This window comes from Pleurodeles waltl, chromosome 8, assembly GCF_031143425.1.
Source record: "Pleurodeles waltl isolate 20211129_DDA chromosome 8, aPleWal1.hap1.20221129, whole genome shotgun sequence".
NCBI classification, from domain to species: Eukaryota; Metazoa; Chordata; class Amphibia; order Caudata; family Salamandridae; genus Pleurodeles; species Pleurodeles waltl.
Genome location: NC_090447.1, coordinates 1,534,171,373 through 1,534,193,726, shown reverse-complemented (window position 1 = coordinate 1,534,193,726; position 22,354 = coordinate 1,534,171,373). Strand labels below are relative to the sequence as shown.

Genomic DNA, 22,354 nt, shown 5'->3' with positions numbered 1-22,354 from the left:
CGTGTAAGAGGCTGACAAGACATCTTTCATGCACCTGGTGAGCTAGGATTTAGAGGCAGCCATGCTCACCTCAAACCTTCAATTAGGAGGTCACTCATCCCTCATAGACCTTCTCCCCCCACTTGGGACTAGAGTACATAAGGCTCATGACACACCTGTTCAACTCTGGCTTAGAAGACATTTAAATTTTTTTATATTCTCACCTTCCATCAGGGTCCAGTTATCTCGCAAGTGGTTGGACATTCTCGCCACACCATCATCCAAGGAGCGCTGAAGGGGAAAAACAAGAAATGAATATTTAAGCCCCAGGTAAAGGACAACGAATGTTGGGCTACAGCAGGTCAGAGGCAAGAGTGAAAGAAACAAGAAGGACCTTAGGACTGAGTGCAGAGGTCTGTACGAGGGCTTAAGACACTCCGCAACGGAGCCTGTTGGTAGACAGCATGTCCTGGAGAGGCCCTACGGGGCCTCGCAGAGAACCAATTCAAGGCTGCGATTCTTATGTTCACATGTAGGTCTAGAGCTCATCTGTGCATTTTCCCACAAAAGATACTACGATTCTCGGTCACTGCTACCGCAGTCCAAACATGTTGGACTATATCAGTTTCTAGTGTCTGTGCCCAGAAGCGCTTCTAGATTGTCCAATGTGTGTAATATTCGGAGGTGCTGGAACACGTCAGAGTTGGGGTGCTGTCATCAATGTTACAATACTGCAGTCACAGTGACTGTGAAAACCCCAGCATCACACAAACAACAAGTGTAGCAGATGAGTCACGCCCAGTGAGCTGGAGGGTGCGTGGGTGCAGCACGTGGCTGGTGGCGTGTCAAATATAGTGCGAAACCATGGAGCGGCAGCTACAGTCACTCACCGTCAACACATTTTCCATTGAAGTGGCCACTACATTTGCACAAACATGGAGTTGTGCTGATGAAACTATACAGCACACAAACCATAATGCCCGGAAATTATTTATCATTTGCATCTAGTAAAGTGGTTCGAGTTGTTCTGATCCCTTTGAAACCTGTTTCCATCACACTTCAGAATTACCAAAAAGCGCTTCACTTGTGCTTTCCTAACTGCTATTTTATGAAATATTTGCACAGTTCCTTTACAAATATTTAAATTTTGTTGTGTTAAAAAATGACATCCTACAGCCTACCATCTTACACTCCCTGTGCCCCAACAAGATTGTCACATAGTTCAGTTTACAAAAGCCTCTCAGTTTGCACTCAGTTGAAGAAAGGTTAATGGCAATTCCCACTTTAGGAGAATCGGAGCCTCACTTTGGAAGACATCACCTGACACTGGACCGGTCTTTGAACGCAGAGGAAATGAGGCACTAAGGACACATCTTTACTGCTCCCTCACCTGGTCCATCTCAGCATGCAGCACCCCAAACATCCCTCCTTCTGGCACCTGTGTCCTTATGACGCGGAGGGTCTGGACTGATGGTCACTACAGGGCCACAGCCCTCACTCCCTGGACAACGCGAAGCAGTAAGAACATCTTCTGGGCTCGCCTCATGTGTCTGGGATACTCCTGTTTGTATGGCATGCACAGGGGTGATTACATACTGCTATAGCTTGTGTTCGAACATCCTATACAGTGACACGATTACATCCATCAAAATGGCAACCTCCACTTAGAATATGTTAATGTTTAATGGCTCTTTTTCCACTAATCATGTTAGACTTCTGTGAGCTTTCCCAAGAGTCTAATTTCTTTCACAAACACATCAAGCAAAGAGGGCACTAACACACGTTTAGCACAACACAACCGTGGAGGGACCCCGGTGCCAGCTTAAAGTTTGTGCTGCCAGAGATCCATGTGCGCATATCGGGGTGACACCATACGGTGTTAACCTGATGCGAGCTGTTAAATGGCCCTTCGGTTGTGTCCCTTCACCACAAACGCAGCACAGCAGTGAAGCGATCGCCCCGAGCACACAACCGGCAGACACACTCTGAATGGGGAAAAGTGTGACCTAATCTGAATCATATCCAAGATGATTAGCAGTGATCTGAGAAGCCGAAACGCAGGGGCATACTGCAAGCCCTGTGCGCTGCTGGAGCGTCGGCTTTTTGACGCTTCGGCGGCACCGACTGCAAAACCAGATCTATGAAGCCGCTTTGCGTGGCTTTGAATGGCCTCATGGATATGGAGTAAGGAAGGCAGGGCAAGTCGCTGCGCTGTCTTACTCCGGCAAGGGAGGTGTTCCACGGGTGTTCCCACGCAACACATGGATTTTGATGTTGCCCTAGATTTACAAAATCACAAGCCTGGGGAAGCACCACAACCTTTACGCCTCCCGAGGTGATGCGTAACAAGGACAAGTATTTTTATTTCTCCTGGTTTTTTCCTCTTTCCGTGTGCACTGCATTCTGCCCCTTCCTGCACACAAACAATCCTGCATGCAATGCAGGCACCCATGCACCATGGTGCAAGGGTGCCTGCGTTGGCGCTAGTCTGCCGAAATGGCGGCCGGGCAGGGGGAAAAGGACATGAACACACCGTATTTCATAAATACGGTACCTTGCTGCCCTTTCACTTTAGCAAGATGACTTGATGCGCCGCCCTATGCCAAATCCCCCTAAATATGCCCTTTAGTTTGCACAGATAGGGACATGGGTCGTGGTAATCACGAACAAGGCAAACTGACATCCGAGGCTTGGAATCCCTCTAATATGGCGACTTAGGCAAACGGCGATATCATGTGTCACAGTCATGTGACCAGACGGAGATAGTCCCACCTAGGGCCGACTAGGTGTGAGTAGTGTTGCTTGAAATGGAGTCCAGGCCGCAAGCGGTAACAACCACCTGCAGCATGCCCTCACCTGCCAGGTCTCCTCCTTCAGTCGGTAAAGCAGGATCGGTTCCTCCTCACTCTCCTGCAGCATCCACAGGCCCGAAGATCCATCGAAGGCGATGTCCCATACTATGTGCTCCAGGCAGATCTCCTGCTGGAGCCGAAGCTGCCGCGATGCTGCCTCAAACTGGAAAATGTGAACAGCAGGAACACTGAAAAAAGGAGGGTAAAAAGGACTGGTGTGAGAGGCAGGCTCTTCGTTTCAGACAGGTGACAAACAGGAGGCAATAAGACGTGGCATACAACATAAAGGTACAGTCGCCAGACGACCCATGTCAGCAAGGACAATGCCTCAGCTGAAAGCTTTTCTATTGCAAATCATTGTTCCACGTGTTTAATGGAATCAAATGAAGTGAACCATGAATTCAGCTCCCAGAATGCATTATTCTATGTACCTGCATCACAATGCACTATGTTGTTTTACGAAAACCCAGGACTGGAGCAATAGGTTCTCTGTGACATGCCGCCACCAGACATCCTCAACATCCCCTGCAATGCACACATCACGTTCCAACCTCCGGGAGCCACAGACTACCAATCCAGAAGCGATGCCAATTCAAACTGCTCACCCACGAAAGCAAAGCCTGCACAACCTGGGACCTGCCTACCTCAACCACCGCCTTCACTTCCACCAACCCACCAGGCAACTGCGCTCAGCCTCACTCCTCCCTCTGCAAATATCCTGCATCCGCAGGAGCAAGTCAGGAAGACGTTCCTCTTCCTACATCACCACCAAATCCTGGATGACCTTCTCACCCCTTCTCGGATTCAGCAAGAAACTGAAGACCTGGCTGTTTAACTAGGAGCTCGATCAGCCTCCTCATCCACTCCAGCACCTGGATACCCCTTGGTTGATAAGCGCACCCTACAAATCCTCCAAGACAACACATACAATCATATGGAAACCTTACAAGGTCAAAGAACCACTGTGCAGAATGACAATGCAACACATTAAGGGGGTCATTCTGACCCCCGCGGGCGGCGGTAGCCGCCCGCCTGGCGGGAACCGCCAGAAGACCGTACCGCGGTCAAAAGACCGCGGCGGTCATTATGACTTTCCCACTGGGCGGGCGGGCGACCGCCAAAAGGCCGCCCACCGGGAAAGCCACAGCAACGATGAAGCCGGCGGAGTTGCTTTTGTGCGACGGGTGCAGTTGCACCCGTCGCGATTTTCAGTGTCTGCTAGGCAGACACTGAAAATCTATGTGGGGCCCTGTTAGGGGGCCCCTGCAGTGCCCATGCCATTGGCATGGGCACTGCAGGGGCCCCATGACACCCGTTCCCGCCAGCCTGGTTCTGGCGGTCAAAACCGCCAGAACCAGGCTGGCGGGAAGGGGGTCGGAATCCCCATGCCGGCACTGCCTGCAGCACCGCCATGGAGGATTCTTTAGGCCAGGGGAAAACCGGCGGGAAACCGCCGGTTTCCCTTTTCTGACCGCGGCTTTACCGCCGCGGTCAGAATTGGCCTGGAAGCACCGCCAGCCTGTTGGCGGTGCTTCCGCGGTCGTTGGCCCTGGCGGTCAATGACCGCCAGGGTCAGAATGACCCCCTAAGTCTTCTCGCCTTACTGACTCCTACAAGGGAGCATGCACAGTAGAATGTACACGCTGTAAACCACAGTGACTGCTGTGTGCGAGTCCCTGTAGAAGAAGGGATCTCACTACAGAACAGGCGTGTATCAAAGTCCAGGCACACAAGCAGCAATGCCCGATATCTCTTTAGTACATCTGCAGTGCGAGCTCCAAGATCATCATCATTCTGGAGAACAGGGTGTGTGGTACTTCAAATTGACCTTAACTTATGTTCTAGTGGCTAAAACTGTTAACCCTGTTCAGTTCCATTATTCTAAGTTCTGTCACTTCTCTGTTGTTGGTTTGTTTGCAGTTCTGTACTCTATTTTAGTTTGCCACGTCCGATGATCTGCCTGTACCCTGGTGTAAAATCTTCAATAAAGACTCCAAAATTCACCAGTTTCACTCTTTATTGTTGGTGATCGATTTGAGAAATTGAATTTGATGGTAGGAGTAATCTTATAAAATAAATTCGCTGATGGCGATGTTTTTAAGTATAACATCAGCACATTCTTACTAGGCCACAAATATGGCTACAGAAACCACTGACGGTGGCCGAAGAAAGCAGGAGCCGATGGTTTGAAAAATGAAGAATGAAGAACAGGAGCCAGATTGCTAGATTCAGCGATTCTGGATTTGGGTGTTTGATCTGTTGTTTGTGTTGAGTTAACAGATCTGGTCTGTTTGGTAGTTTGATATGAGGCACTACTGAGAGGTCTAGTAGTGTTGTGTACCATGGTTGTCTTGCCCAAGTTGGTGCTATGAGTATGAGTTTGAGTCTGTTTACCAGATAAGCAATGAGTGGGAGAGGGGGAAAAGCGTAAGCAAATATCCCTGACCAACTGATCCATAGTGCATTACCCAGAGACTGATCCTGTGGGTATCTGGATGCGAAGTTTTGGCATTTTGTGTTTTCTTTTGTTGCGAATAGGTCTATTTGTGGTGTTCCCCAGCGTAGAAGGTAATCTTGTAGGATCTGGGGATGAATTTCCCATTCATGTGTTTGTTGGTGATCTGGACTGAGATTGTCGGCTAACTGGTTTTGAATCCCTGGGATGTACTGTGCTATTAGGCGAATGTGACTGTGAATCGCCCAATGCCAAATTTTCTGTGCTAAGAGACACAGTTGCGACAAGTTTGTCCCTCCTTGTTTGTTGAGGTAATACATTGTTGTCATGTTGTCTGTTTTGACAAGAATGTGTTTGTGGGCTATCAGTGGTTGAAATGCTTTCAATGCTAGAAACACTGCCAACAGTTCTAACTGATCTAAAGCAGTCCTTAACAGCTGTAGTATTAGGTTCTGGCCGCAGTTGGCTTCACCACCTATATGGGGTCCGGAGAGTACTGAATAATCTGCCAATTCGGTCCTTAGGAGGATGCACTCTCTAGGAGGTTCTCTTTGGGATACCTATGTATGTCCCAGATCTTAATGGCCATGGTTTGGTGGCAGCAGATACACCTTTTGACATAAATGAACGTCTCATTGTTTTACAGGAACTTCAGCAATTTTGTGATGATAAATCATCCACCAGTGCTGCCACCTTAGAAATGAGGGATTTACCAACAACTTCCACTGGTTGGATTCCTAAAGTCGGGGATCTGGTTTGTGAGGAGATCGCTGTGAAGACGCAATTCATACGATCCTACAGAGCACCGGTCTCAGTCCTGGGAGTACAATGAACCAGAACTGCAATCCTGCCACCGCTGCCTCGTTCCAAAGCAAACAGATTCATTTCCATTGACGACTTCAAGCTTCACCATGTGGCCGATCCTGCACAGTAGACCCAGAGGTCCCTTGGGTAGTTCCCAGTCCCCTCTCACGACCCAAAAGGACATACCTCTTCAAAGCTGAAATAACAACTCTACTTCTGAATACACAAGCATGTCCAACAATGCTACAAATACCTCCTTGACCATGGGAAGGGCGGGAAATGAGCTCTTGCTGATTCCAGTTACCACTTCAACGACAGCACCTGTCCAATATTTGATTGTTTTCTACACCAGCACAACACAGACTGACGAGACAGTCTACTATGAGCCTCAACGCGAAGTGGATCCATCCACTGGTAATGCACCGGCTCCTGCATTTGCAAAGATTGCTTCTGGTTACTTCAGAGACATTGATGACTTTTCTTCAGACTCATCCACTCCAGTAATTGAAACTGTTTCAAAGACACATAAGCTGTACCTATGGCTTAAAAAGAACTATTTAATACACCCAAGGAACTATTTATGGTTCTGTTTGACATTTTTGCATTATTTCAATGGATTAGTTTCGTGACTGTTTTCTTTTTGCTTATAAATGGTCATTACCTTCCTGAACGCTCCGTTGTTGAGCCTGTGGATGAAGTCATAACTCCACATCATTCCTCGCCTAAGGTCTGAAGAGACTTGCCCCTTGTGAATATTTCAGCAATACCGATTCCTGATGGGATTGCGTGGGCCAACGTTCCATTTGATATATACGGGCCTACTGAGGTCTTTCAAATCCCATATGTCTTCAAAATTTCTAGGACTGATTTAATTACACCTGGTGTTGTATCTGATGATTGGGAAGTCCAGACAGTTGATTCTACGTTAACTGAAATGGAGGACTATTCAGCATTTAAAAGTGATGACGTATGCACAAATACAATGAGGTCTACTATAACAACTGGGAACATTACTACCTGCACTGTGCTACTAGACATAGACCAGTCCTTACTTACACACAGTGGGAAGACTGCGCAACACCACCTGTGGGGCGCCTAAAACATTATTCAGATAAACGTACTTATTTTTCTGGGCATGACACAAAACATCCAGAGTCATATCATTTCAAATTACCTCCTTCAAAAATTTGAAAAATGTTGCTAACTGATACAAAACTGATTTATTCAGACTCCTTTGTTTCCATCTTGCAGTTGAAGGTTACGAATACTGGAGGAACACTATTGATTTAAGGAGTGTATGGGGAACACAAGATTGGCAAATAAAGGGTAGGGAAGCTTTATTTATAACGCGCCCTATTCCTGTACAAATTATCTTTTTAAATGACACCATTCAACAGACATTCTGTCTGGGATTAGAAAAAATAAAAGAAATTAACACGCCCAGTATCCCCACAACGGCAAAGTTTAATAATTGGCAATACTTGCTGAATGTCACAGAGTAAGAACTAGATGCAAAGGTTCAGGCTGGTGCCTATAATTCTTCACTTTCCAGTCCTAGTGGGTGGTTATAATGGCCAACAGACACAAATTGGTGTCGGGCATGTTTTGTGAATTTTTCAGGGGGTTTCTAGATTAGCCGGCCAGACCCTCACTTTGTCTCGGGACAACACACGGGTATAGTTAAAACATACAGTGTGTGTAAACTGTGCCCACAATGGGTACAGTAACACATTAGCTGCAGTTAAGGAATACCTTAACACTCTTTCTGAAGATGTAGTCTTTGCAGGACTTTTTGTTAGGTCCTAGGAAGTCACTCTCTAAAAGATTCATCTATGCTATGTATAATGAGATCTGGAAACTTTCTAAGATAGAAGCTGCTTCGCATTTAAGGCAAATAGATAAGGAAAACTTAGAAAAGGCTTTAGCTGTTGTCGATAACGGAACACTCTGTCCAACAGAATTTATTCCCTGACAAACAGTGTCGCCTGTGATAGATATTCAGACAGACATGTCCCTTTTATATCATGGGCAAAGTCAGCTGCGTTCCATCATGCAGTTCGGCTGGACGTTACAGACTTTGAAAAATGGCCTACTTCTGTGGAAGTACATTAACAGCAGTGAATTGTTCACCGCCTTTAATTTATCCAAGGAACAAAAGACAGGGGCTAAAAGGGAAGCGAGTTTCACCATGCTTCACATAGAGAAGTTGCCTTTCACGGTTGCAGAGAGTCCTTCAACAGTATGGCTCCTACATGGCATTATTAATCTGCACATTTCCACTTTTCATTTTTCGAAATGCCTGAAACATCTTGCCATGGGCAGGTACGAGCAACTAGGCAATAGCTATATTAAAGAAGAGTGGGAGTTGCCCTTCGAATACAAATGTCTGAACGGCGAAACAGAGGTCTTTCTCAGCGGAAGCGAATGCCAGACTGTTAGTCATTCAATGATCTGCAAGCAGGTGTCCCTTCACGGCCTTTGCATTGCAGGGATCGCAAACTTGGCCTGTTTTCTGACAGGTACTCCTGTCCCCTGATTCGACCAGCATTTCATTTACTTTCAAATAAAGTTATGTGATGCTGAGCGACCAAAGCGGTTGCGGTATGCGACCAGGAATGGCCTTTGCAACTTCAGTCTCTAAGGTAGTTACATGATGTGGACAAGTTTTATTCCCCCCCCCCACACGTGAGATAAAAGTATCCAAAATGTGGCCTCACATTGATACTGCTAATGGAAATTATGACAAGCTGAGCAGACTAAAGGCGCTACTGTTCCAAAAACAAGTTGTGCTAAGCTGGAGAGCATACGTCTCTCTAGCTGTTGTGAGATCAGCAGCCGAGATACAATCCCTATTAAATACCAACTTCCCCAAGCATTTTGGAGAGCTGGTATCCAGAATTTTCAACGCCTCTAGCACTACTGGGATTGGCCACTTCTTTAAGGCTGTTGGGGCTGGATTTGTGTCCATCTTCCAGACTGTCTTCGGAGTGATTCCATCGGCCATCCATTCACTCTTTTCAAATGTGCTTTGCGGCTTTCCTATAATTTTGGCAATAGTTGGCGGAATACTGCTGCTATTTCTTCTGATTCTCAGTGGTTGTGTCTTTCCAGCTACGTGAAGCAATGGAGCCACTGCCACCAGCTGGATGGTGCCGTAAACACATGGTTCAGGTCTTTAATGCTCCGTTGCTGGAGTAATTGGAGCGTGATTGATCATGGTCATTCTGACCACTCCTATGGTGCGTGCAACCAGTCTTTTGCGTATATTGCCTCTTTGAACACTTGGATACAGTAGGTCTTGCTGTTATGCCAGTGCCTCCTGTGGACCGAGCAATGCTGATGTCCCCGATGAGGGTTCATCCACAGTCATGCCCCTTGAGACTAAGGCTGATTCGCTAGGCCACTGATGAGCCGCCCTTGGTGAACGATCTGATTCTTTTTGGCACTGTGGAGAGTGCCACTCCTGCAGGTGGACCTGCACAAGAGACTACTACGCACTACTGATCCGTGGCTCCGTCTGTCTCTCCTGTGATTGATAGAACATTGGACGATGCCACCTCTTTCCTGAGGTCCTTTCCATTCGATGGCTTCGAAGATGCTCTTCAAGATCATGACTATTGTTAGAATGATTTGATGATTCGCTTATAATACCAAATTCAAAGTTTGCATTTATTGCCCTTGCTGTGGCCTGCTGTGCTTCTCATGGTCGACATTATATCTCTTTGTAGGTTTTTTAGCTACTTTGGTTTTTAAATATGTTTTTTACCTAGTTTTTATGCTTTTAGCTTGTAGTCCGGAGCACTTTTTAGCATTGGGCTCATTCACCTTCGGTGGAGCCATCCTATGGCGTCACACTTGTTACGGCAATGGGGAGGGTGTAGTGAATCCTAGTTTGTTTTAATGGTAAACAGGAGTTAGCTTAGCCTTAAGGCTTGTAGACTCGTGCCCCCGTCACCCAGTGACTTTTAACCTACTTAACTTGCTCATTCCAAGATAACGAGGGTTGGGGAGGGAGGGGGGAGGGGGGGAGGAATCTCTTCTCATAGACATGGCATAGGCAGAGTAGGTTTAATACACCTAGCTCTCTTTTAGGTTAGAGATTAGGTACATGACATTAGGGTATTAGGACACATATCATGTAATTGCAAGATTGTGGGGGTCTTTGTATTAATGACTTGTCTTTACTATTCTGTTTCTTGCACAGTTCATTATCCTAATCATTGCAGCCCATGCAACTTATCGTACATTGCAGTTTTGTTAAATAAAACCTATTGAAAACAAACTTTACTGCATCTCCTTCATTGCCTGTGTTTGAGACTGTTCATGTGAGAAAGGGGTAATCTCCGTTTAACCACAACACTCCCCGAGATGTCACAATCTTGAGTCCATGCATAAAGGCTGCCACAAATCACCTTTTACTGTTTGGGTTTTTGGTGAGGTGCTGCTAGTGAGCTGGGAGGGTTGGGATAACAGTTGCGACTTGTTGTAGGCCAGGTATGGTCGCCTACAAGCATAAGTACTGTCATCCTTAAACCAGCGGTTTTGCCTAGAGCAAGACTCAAACTATGACAGTAGCTCTCAAAAGGTTGGAGAACCAGGTTCTAGACTCCTTCGTACATCTGAGGAAATCTATAACAAGACGTATCCACTTAAAGCCAGACATAGCTTTCATTCTCCAATATCACTACCATCATGAATATTCAGCATGGTACTGGAATATCGTCTGGCCTAGATATCTTGTTCTAAATATTGCGGTTACCAATAAAAACTCTTCACCCAATGAAACAATATTTTTAGAAATCCTAGGTCATATTTAAGACAATGTTATATAGTGAAAAACCACCTCACAAATACTGACACAGAACAGGACTTCTAAGTGAAAGCTTAGCACCTGCAAATCCCTCATGGCATTCTGTGATTAACATGTGAAAATAGGACACCTTGCCTTAAGAGCACCAAGTAACCCTGATGATAAAAGGAGATCAGGCTCTGTGAAAGAGAAGACACCTGGTAACACAGGGCCTGATTTAGATTTCAGCAGGCGGGTTACTCAGTCATAACTGTGACAGATCGCTTGCCTGCCGAAATATAAATCACATTGGCCATCATTACAACCCTGGCGGTCGGCGGAGAAGCGGCGGTCTTACCGCCAACAGGCTGGCGGTAAAAATTTTGGAATTATGACCATGGCGGTTACCGCCATGGTCATCCGCCACTTCTCCGATCCGACCGCCAGGACGGAGACTACCGCTGGGCTGGAGACCTGGGTATCCAGCCCGGCGGTCATCACAATACCGCCAGCGGTATCATGACCCTGCTGACCGCCATGGATTTCATGGGGTTTGAAACCGCCATGAAATCCATGGCGGTAAGCACTATCAGTGCCAGGGAATTCCTTCCCTGACACTGATCGGGGTCTCCCCCACCCGAGTCCTTCCCCTACACCCCCCACCACCCCCAAGGGTGGCAGGACCCCCCTCCCCACCCCCCAACATCACATTACACATTCACACCCGACACGCACGCAGGCACCACCAACACACATTCCCGCACACACACCAACATACATGCCAACAGCCACACACAGTCATACGCACCCACACCCACATTCAGACATACACGCACATATCCATACAGACATACTGACAGACACGCACTCATTTCGAAACACACAACACCCCCGCATGCATACACGCAGTCACACACCCTCTACATACACACACTCCCATGTACGCACACAACACCCCCCCACCCCCCCTTCCCTAATGGACGATCAACTTACCTGGTCCGTTGATCCTCCGGGAGGGGACGAGATCCATGGGGACTGCTCCGCCGCCACCACACCGTCAACAGAACACTGCCACGCCGAATCACAGAACGTGATTAAGTGGGCAGTGTTCTGTTGACGTGGCGGTGGAGCAACCTCCACTTCCCCGCCGCCCGCCAGTATGGCTGCTGGCGGCTCTCCGTCTGAAAAAGGACGGAGGGCTGCCAGCAGTCATAATACGCAGAGCGGAAAACCACCACCACTGGCGGTCTTCAGCACGGCAGTCCCTCGGCGATCTTGTCAAAAGACCGCCGAGGTCGAAATGACCCCCATTATGTCCTGTGGGATTTATATTTAGGTGGACGGGATATACGTCACTGTTGTAATGAAATAACCCGTCCGCTGAAATCTAAAATCAGGGCCACAGTTTATTAGGAACTGGCTGAAGCAATGAACTGCAAAGACTTGCACTGTTCTGCCTGATGGCAAATAAATGTAAGAAAGATTCCCTCTCATCCTAACGGAGAGGTCAGGTACACTTCCCTCAGTACCCTGAGGGACAGAAGAGCACAAGCCTTGCCTTTCTATGCACCCCGGCTGCTTCTTCCAAATGAACAGAGGGTACACTCAGTACACATGTTGTGGTTTTCAAATCTGCCAGGCGTCCCAAACCTTCCCTCTAGAATTAAAGCAAACCTCATCACCTGCTATAGAGTAAATACAGACGGTCTCTTGAAAGTGCTGGTCAGAAAATGGCACTGTAGATGAAGTATAATGCTTGTATCTGATTAAATCCATAGAGTAGGTGAAAGCAAGAGAACAGACTGTGTATAAGCAGCACAGCTTCCGTGCCACGACTGAGGCTTTTGTCAGAGTTCAGTGACAACCCTAAACTAAGTCATCCTGCTGGAACACTGAAAGCCACTGTCTGGCCCTGTACAGGTGGCAGGACTTCTGGGTTAGAGGCCCAGAGTGGCGCAGTGAGCAACAAGGTAGGAGCTGTACAAACATGGACTTTGACACCAAGTGATGTTGATGATGTTCTGGTGTATGAGGCAGTGGCTGGTCCAAATGCATCAGAAACTGCTGAAGAGAATGTGTGATCTACGAGAAAGGTGCACAAGTATGTTGACATAAGCAGGAAAAATGTATTAGACGTTTGTGCCCTTTGCAAGGGCGTAGCAATCTCCCATGAAAAACAAATTAGTTCGTTCAACACAGAAGTTGGGGGGTGGGTGTGAATCATAGTGAACTCCGGTCTTGAGGCCAGACATAACCCAGAAGGCCTTCGCAAAAGGAGCGCAAGACGAGCTGCATTTCTCAGGAACGCCACCTATTGAGGGATGCACAAAGGTTCTATAGAGTCTTACCACTTACAGTGTCAGTCTATCAGTAACTACCTTGTGCCTTCTTGTGTTAGTCTGTGTCTATTGTGAAAAAAGGCAGCGTTCTGCTGATGGCTGCTCAGCGTACTTGAGATAAAGAGCAATGTGGCTGCAACCGCCTGTGTCTTCTGCACTAACCTATCCTCAACTTACGCATGCTGTACTACTATCAGAGGGGCAGACAAGGTTTAGAAGGGCACCTTAGCACACCAGCATTCTCCCAATATCAGACCCAGTGGGACTTGGCAGATGTCCCAGCGAGTCCATGCTTGGTCTTCTATGGAGCTGGCTTCAGTGCTAGATTGATCACTCAGCACCTTGTGTGTTTCCTGGTGGGGTGGGTGCCAGAGCACATTACTCAAACTCAAAGAGTCCAGCCTATTGTGGAAACCAACCACCGAGCACAGAGATCCTGCTCTTCCTCAATATCTGGACGCGGGGGAATCTCCTGGGGCAAGAATCACAACTTCTTGAAGGTTCACACAAAGAATTGTAAAGACCAGCAAAGAGTGCAAGATGCTCTGCTTGCAAGCACAACAGACAGTGCTTATGAAGGTCACCCGCTGTGAATCAGAGCCACACGTGTCATACATCTGAAGGCCTCTGGTCTGTGGCATAAGCTAAAAGTGAAGGAAAAACAGAGCCAGTAGGATACTACAAGTCATGTTTCTCAGTCAAAAGAATAACAAAAAAACAAAAAAAAATGTCCAAAATGAGGCGGACATTAAGTATTAAAGTGTAGAGCCCTGGAAGCTGGTCTACACATTGAGGGCAGGATTGTATATTCAGTCTGGATTCAGTTTTGTTAAAAGGGGTAATGCAGGCTATACAAAGTTTCACAGGTCCTCTCCAGCACTGGGAGGACACCAAATAAAAACAAAAGTAGGGCGACAGGATGCAGAAGTACTTACCTCCGTTCCTATGTGGGAGTGACCCTCCCCACTCCCCGCCTTGTGTTGTACAGAGACCACAACTGCCTCTCACAGGGCATCCTATGTAATTTGTTGTTTTACCTAAACCAGTGTCTGAATGAGAACAGCACTGCAATGGGCTCCATATGTGCACCACAAATGCACGTATGGAGCCTGCGGTGATGGACACGGACATTTGGTCTCTGAAAGAGCAAATTTCTCGCAAGAGCCTCTCACGGCCACAACTCCTGCATTTGCGCAAGCCAAGCGCCCATATCATACAGCCCCCTCATCAAGCTCCATGCAAGCTGCCGGTGTCCACAGCACTTCTCCATCGACTCACCACACATGCCTTCTGTGCAAAACCAGGTACCTTTTCACTCAGCAAAAGCTCTCTTCCAAATACATGTGTTATCAGGAGCAAATCACTAGTTCCTAGACCGTCCTGCTTCGTGGGACAGATTGAGGGTGCCAAGAAACCCGAGTCAGGAAGTATGTTATGATTTTAAATAACAGTAATAATCATGCTGTCATGTATAACTCAACAAGCACATAAGTAAAGCCTCCAGAAGCGAAACTTGCTAAACCCTCACTGAATTAATTCTTGACTGGTACAAAGGTGCTTTATGTTTTGTACCTATGAGCTGCGTTTTACATACTTTTAAAGGTCTCAAACATAGTAATGCAAATACTAGAAAACAAGACTTTAGAGTATGCCAAATAAGAAAAGATATGGAGAGGCCACAGGTGACTCGAAGAGTGCGCTCTCGGTCCAGTTATCTCTATGATAGTAGATCTGGAGCAGAAGAAGTGTTGTACATGAGCACTTGCTTCAGAGATCTGGTTTTACGATTATCAGTCAGATACATAGCCTGAATCCGTCTCATGAACTTATCCGAGCATGGTTTGTAACAAACACCAACTCTGTCCTGGAGACAGACAGAAGCTCAAGGGGGTTCATACTTACCAGTCGAACAAGACTGCGATGTGCCTCCCGTGGCTACATGAGGCTATTCTTGAAACGGCAAAACTCTTCTAGAAAAGATAACAAGGAACATCACAACACTGTTGAGAGTTTGGGTTCTTATCACAGACCCTGTACGTCTGGCGTTTTGAGACTGATTCACCTGGAATAATGCCCTCATCGTCTGCACACAGCTATTTTGGTAAGCGCATATCTTGATCTAAACCCCTCTGATGTGATGCCTTAAAGATCGAATTCAGTCCCTCATCTGTAAGACGTAAGGCCACAAATCTTTTAGATACTCTCCGGTACCTCAAATACCAAGAGACTATCTAATGGGCCAACCCTCAGGTCCTTCTTGTACCACAGTCCTCTGGCAGCCGGAACAGGAGCCAGATTTCCCCAAACCCAGTGAAGGCCCTTTAAACCTAAAATATAACAAGAAATGGATGGAATGCTTGAATTAATCTCAGCCACTGATAAGTACTTGGACCACATCCCAGTCCATTGTTATGTTGCCCACCAGGCCACCTCAGCTTGAACCAGCTATAGGCATATCAGTCTTGACCCTGCTCTAATGGGACCGATGGAGCCCGGACTGCCAAGCCAGGTCCTCCCTGAACAGGAACACAAGCATCCTAGGAGCGTTTTCTCCCTGGTCATGGGCTCATCAGCCGGGTATAGCTTGGTTCCAGTGACAGTGTGTGCAAAGGACCTACGTCTGGGTTGGACTGTTCCCATGAAGAGAAGGGTTAATGCCAATTTGCATATGGCTGGGTCCAAACTGAGGTGGCGTGTAGGGCAAAAAAAAACCACAAAAAAAACTATGGATTGGGATGATACCCCAAGGGATAGCCAGTGGTTAGGCATAACCCAGCATCTTCCCTGGCCTAGTCATTGTCCAGCAGCATTCTTGCCCCAATGTCCAGCCCAATTATTTCTTAACCATCAGAAAGGCCTTAAGGACCCCATACACTGTCTCAAAATACCCTGTGGAGGTTTAGGTCTCCAAAATCAGCCTGCACCTTAACTTGAGCCTCAAAAGACAATGACCAGCAGTTTCTTCGAACGCCCTTCAATCTTCCAGGGCCCTTTAGGATTCCAAGACAATCCCAGAGCCCAAGACGCTGCTGATATGCCTGCTGGCTTGCAGATGCGGTTTAGTACATCCATATAGAGTGTCGCTCCCCTCAGGCTTTGCCTAGAACACTCACTACAGTAACAGCAGTGACTCAGACCTCATTCTACCCTGTCCCCCTCCAGGGAAACACTCACTTTACATCAGCCAGACTAGTTCCTGCCCCCTTTCTCCATCACTTTCCCCAATGCCAACCCTACAACCCCTTACCTTGTGTTCTCCGTTCCCATCCTGCTGACGGCAGCCAGACAGGCTACAGCTCTGCACTTCTCTGCCATTTTCATATTCCCAAAGCTTGAGGGTTTGGTCCTGCAAATGGATAACCAGTAAGATAACCATTGTCATGATACAAAGCGGAGATAAAACCTACAAAGTCACGCTGTTTCACGGGGCTTCTATGCGGCAGCAGGGTCTCTGTACCAGCGCTGAAAGAGCCTGCGCATTTTGCAGCATTTGTCCATCTCGGTCATCATGATACCTTCTGCTTGTAGCTCCCTGAGGAAGAGGGCAGGTCAGTGGAAAAGTTACACACTGGACTACTAGTGCCCTTGCTCTTCAAGATGGGGAGGAATGTCCAGAGTGTTTCGGCTAACCTCTCATGCCATCACCTTTCATTTATCCTTTCTCCACTGCGTGCACAGGTTGGGTGCACTTCCCATTCCAACAGCTTTCCTTGTCCTCAAAGGCTACAATTTTTAAACCTTGTAAAAGTTGTTTTTCTTTGAAGGTTTTCTAGTCACAGGATCGAGTGACTCCTCCTCTCGGTAATAGTGCGCATGGGCATTGAGTCCTTTGTTAGATTGTTTTCCCGCAGGAGGGTGAGGTAGTGTATAAATGTATATGTAGATATATAGTAAATAAATGAGATGTCCATGCAATGTATACACATATTTACAATATATTGTACTACAACGGCTACAGGCTCCCGGGAGGAGGGAGGGTGCATGTGAATCTGCAGCACTACATGCCACAAACAGATGCCTTCTGGGTCAGTATCATTTTCTGTTTGATGGCATGTGTAGCTGTAGATACACATGCTTTGCATAGACTGTAAAGCTGTAAAGCAGTCCCCTCCCAAAATATGCAGTGGTTGTCCTGTACAAGTTGAAGTAGTATGAAATAGTGTTCTAAGCACAGCCTGTCCAACGTTTGCTTGTTGGCGAGATCGCACATCCACACAGTAGTGTTTAGTAAATGTGTGTTGTGTGGACCATGTGGCTGCTTTACATATGTCTGCCATTGGTATGTTCCCTAAGAACACCATTGAAGCTCCTCTTTTCCTAGCGGAATGTGCGTTAGGAGTTACTGGTAACTGTCTTTTAGCTTTAAGATAACAAGTTTGAATACACTTCACTATCCATCTGGCTAATCTGTTTTTTTTTTTTTTTTTTTTTTTTAAATAAGATTACCTTTGTGAGGTTCTGAAAAGACTACAAAGTTGTTTGGATTTTCTAAAATCTTTTGTTCTGTCTGTGTAGTACATGAGAGCCCTTTTAAAATCAAGGGTGCGAAGAGCTCTTTCAGCAACTGAATCTGGCTGTGGAAAGAAGACTGGCAATTGCACTGACTGATTGATATGGAAAAGGTGAAACCACCTTTGATAGGAATTTTAGATTTGTTCTAAGAACAAGAACAAGAAGCCTTACAGATTTGAAAGAAAGGTTTTGCTAACTTGTCTTTAAGAAGTGACTGCTACTAACAAAAAAAAGCTTCCATGACAAAAACTGTAGATTACAAAAATGCATGGGTTCAAATGGTGGCCCCATAAGTTTTGCGAGTACAATATTAGGATTCCACACAGGGGCTGGAGGAACTGTAGGTGGAATAACCCTTTTAAGAGCTTCCATAAAGGCATTTAAAAGAGGAATCCTGAACAAGGAAATATGTTGTCTGTTTTGAAGGTAAGCAGCTATAGCTGTTAAATGAATACTAATAGACGAACATGCCAGATTTGCTTTTTGTAAGTGCAGCAAATCGCAAACTATATCCTGCACTGAAGCTTTAAGTGGATCAATATTCTTGGGTTGACAATAGTAGAGAAAGGTCTTGGGGTGGGCTATTTAAACTCCTGTTCCTTTCTGTTGGTTTGGTACTAATTCTATTGCTTCTTTCTGTAGCAATGCCTGAACTTTTAGTCCTAGAAGATCTATATGTTGTTTTGACATATTGTGTGTTTTCGGTGGGACGTTTGGAGGGAATTTGAGAAATTCTATGCAATAACCATGCTGGATAATTGCTAGGACCCAAGTGTCTGTTGTTATTTCCTCCCAATGTTTGTAAAACTTGGTTAGTCTCCCCCCCACAGGTGTTGTGTTGGGGATTTGTGACGTGGAAGTCACTGCTTGTTTTGAGGAGTTTTGGGACTTTGGAGCTTCCCCTCTATTCTTTTGGAATTGTCCCCCTCTATATTGTCCCCGAAAACTTCCCCGCTGATATTGGCTCTGATAAGTGGGCTTTGTTTGTGAGGTTGTGGGTTCTGTGCTTTGCCCTCGAAACAGAGTTACGAAATGTGCCTCTGCTCTGTGGGGAGTAGAGGGCGCCCATGGCTTTGGCCGTATCAGTGTCTTTCTTAAGCTTTTCGATAGCAGTGTCCACCTCCGGCCCAAACAACTGCTGTCCGTTAAATGGCATATTCAGCACAGCTTGCTGTATTTCTGGTTTAAATCCTGATGTACGCAGCCATGCATGTCTCCTTATTGTCACTGCTGTGTTTACAGTTCTAGCAGCTGTGTCTGCTGCATCCATTGCTGACCATATCTGATTGTTCGAGATACTCTGTCCTTCTTCTACTACTTGCTGTGCTCTCATCTGGAACTCCTTGAGCAAATGTTCTATAAAGTGTTGCATTTCGTCCCAATGAGCCCCATCGTATCTGGCCAACAAAGCCTGTGAGATTGCAATACGCCACTGGTTTGCTGCCTGTGCCGCCACTCTTTTCCCTGCTGCGTCGAATTTACGACTTTCTTTATCTGGAGGTGGTGCATCTCCTGAAGTATGTGAATTCGCTCTCTTGCGAGCTGCCCCTAATACAACTGAGTCCGGTGTGAGCTGTTGTGTGATGTACACGGGGTCTGTTGGTGGCGGTTTATATTTTTTCTCCACTCTTGGAGTAATGGCCCTTCCTTTTACAGGCTCCTCAAACACTTGTTTGGAGTGCTTTAGCATTCCAGGTAGCATGGGGAGACTCTGGTACTGGCTGTGTGTGGACGACAGTGTATTAAATAGAAAGTCGTCTTCAATGGGCTCTGCATGCAGGCTGACATTATGAAACGCCGCTGCCCTTGACACCACCTGTGCGTAGGCTGTACTATCTTCTGGTGGCGACGGTCTAGCTGGATAACAGTCAGGACTATTATCTGACACTGGCGCATCATAAAGATCCCACGCGTCTGGGTCATCTTGACTCATCCCTGTATGAGTCGGGGATTGCATCATAGGTGGAGTGGCTACCGGTGATGGGTGCAGAGAGCGTTGTGGAGACAGTGGCGGGCTTACTTGTTTAGCCACCTTTGCCTGTGGCTGCTTGTCTTTCTCCTGGAAGGCAAGTTTGCGTTTCATTCTAATAGGAGGGAGAGTGCTGATCTTCCCCGTTTCTTTTTGTATGTGGAGCCTTCTTTGGGTGTAATCTGGCTCTATTGTCTCCAGTTCCTGTCCAAATCTATGTATTTTTATTTGTGAGGACAGTCCCTGTTCCTCTGTGTAGGAACTTTATTTCGGTTTCGAGGCCGGATGTTTCGGTATCGAAACCTTTTCGGCTGCTTTTTTCGGTTCCGCCGAAACCTTTATTTTTGGCGTCGTGGTCTCTCGGTGCCGACCCATTTCGGTGCCGCTGTCTCGGTGCCGAACTTGCTCGGAGCCGCTGTCTCGGGCCCGATATTGCTGTGTGGCGGTATCTCGACCGGAGTCGGATGACTTCGACACCAGCGTGCCCTTTTTCGGTGCCGATGATCGGTCACCTATTTTTCGGGTTAAGCCATGGCCTGTTGGCGGTGGCGTCCCCTGGGCTTTTGTGGTCTTCTCGTGAGTTTTATGTTTCGACGTCTTACTCACGGTTTTTGGCATTTCTTCTGGATCGAGCTCGTCCGAGTCCGACTCCTGGATGGAGAAGGTTTCTTCTTCCTCCTCGAAACACCCTTGTCCTGTCGGCGCCGACGCCATCTGCAGTCTTCTTGCTCTTCGGTCTCTTAAGGTCTTCCTGGACCGAAATGCTCGACAGGCTTCACAGGTATCCTCCTTGTGCTCTGGGGACAGACACAAGTTACAGACCAAGTGCTGATCTGTATATGGATACTTGTTATGACATTTTGGGCAGAAGCAGAATGGGGTCCGTTCTATCAGCCTTGAAGAGACACGTGGCCGGGCCGACCAGGCCCCGACGGGGAGTCGAAAAAATTCCCGAAGGGCCACCGGAGCTCTTCAAAAGTCGGTGTTGATCTGTTGTAACTAACCCGATACCGAACGCAAACAATACCGGCGATTTTTCCGAGATTCTAACTAACTTTCCAACCCGAAACACGGAGCGAAAAGGAACACGTCCGAACCCGATGGCGGAAAATAAACAATCTAAGATGGAGTCGACGCCCATGCGCAATGGAGCCGAAATGGGAGGAGTCCCTCGATCTCGTGACTCGAAAAGACTTCTTCGAAGAAAAACAACTTGTAACACTCCGAGCCCAACACCAGATGGCGGGATGTGCACAGCATGTGTATCTGCAGCTACACATGCCATCAAACATATATATATATAAAAATATAAATAAAACAGAGAGAACAGGTTGGACATCAAATAACGGTAAGCGGTAGAGTATGGAAACTAGTTTAGAGCTCGGATAGTCAACAGTAAGGAAGAGGCTTAGAGTAATGGTGGTATGGGGTTACAGTAAAGGTTTAATTTTAGGAGTTGGCTTAAAGTTAGGAGAGCTGAAGAAAGTCATTCGGAAGAACTGTATCTGGAGCAAAAGCTAGCTCCTGTCATGGTTGGAACAAAACAGATGAAAGGGACAAGGCAGTAGTTACAAAAAAAGAAATTGGAGTTTCCATTCTAGGGAAACATGCAGGGGGAGGGTGGTGATGGTCAAGCTAACACTGGGATATGCTAGACTGGATTACAGCGGTCACTGATCTGGAATGCATGAGACCTTCTGGAACAGTGACCGCACATGTCAACACATTGTGACACACAGATGCATAGGATGCTAATCGATGGAATGGAACTGCACTCTACACCAGACATAAGTGCTCATTAGGTTGACAATCTAGCACTCCAGGAGGCACCGCAAAAGATAAGAGCGTGCTTGTCCTGTTTGTCCCAAAAGAAGTCTGATAAAGATGCAGAGAGTCTCCCAATACAAATTTACACGAACCTGCATAAAAGCAGGTAGGAAGTGGCCGCATGGGGTCTTTACCATTGTTGCTAATTTTGTGACTATGAACTGTTATCGGCACGCTTGGTCCACGAAGGGATGTCTCCTGCACTGTTACCCATGACGGGGGTGGTTTAGGAGGAGGGTGAAGGACATGTATATTTACTTGAATCTGCACACTAGCGGCTAGGAAGAAGACACACAGGGACTTTATCATTCTGGCCGACTTTAGGTTTGTGACCTATTAACGACACACTAGGTTTATGGAGGGAGGTGGGTTGCATGCATGTGGTTTAGGATTTGGGTCCCTGTCCAGCAGGCTTGTTAACTAGAACCAGCAAGAATAGTTGAAACAGGACCTCCAGCTGTAGTCGCTACTGGGCGTGGATAGGCCTTTCTCCCACTGAAGCCTTTGTTTTGGTGCACAAGAATCTGTCCCTGAAAGCTGAGGACACCTGAAATTCTACAAATGGAGCCGTCCACAATAGATATCTGCTCTCAATGGCATAATTTTAAACATGGACTTTGCTTCTTGTGAGAGATATAGAGGGCACCTTTGTTAAGGAAAATGCCTGTGTCCAAAGATGCATGTTTCAAACCAGGGGCACAGCTACTTTCAATGCTAGAAGCTAATGCACTGGCGCCCCTTTAAAGGGCGTTTTTGAAAGATGCGCTTACAGTCTTACATTAGAAGCTGCTGCTAAAGCAGAAATCCTCCAAAATGTTTTTTAAACAT

The 22,354-nt window shown here is 46.8% G+C and overlaps 1 protein-coding gene across 1 annotated transcript in view; it reads right to left on the bottom strand.

Annotated features, from left to right (window-relative positions):
- Nucleotides 1-22,354, bottom strand: part of WDR4 (WD repeat domain 4) — an 80,915-nt gene that overhangs the window by 1,682 nt on the left and 56,879 nt on the right. The window contains exons 7-10 of the mRNA XM_069202967.1: nt 16,466-16,564; nt 15,121-15,188; nt 2,836-3,019; nt 204-270 (exon numbers count right to left, since the gene is read on the bottom strand). Of these exons, the coding sequence (XP_069059068.1) occupies nt 204-270; nt 2,836-3,019; nt 15,121-15,188; nt 16,466-16,564 (418 nt within the window). The remainder of the gene's footprint in view (nt 1-203; nt 271-2,835; nt 3,020-15,120; nt 15,189-16,465; nt 16,565-22,354) is intronic.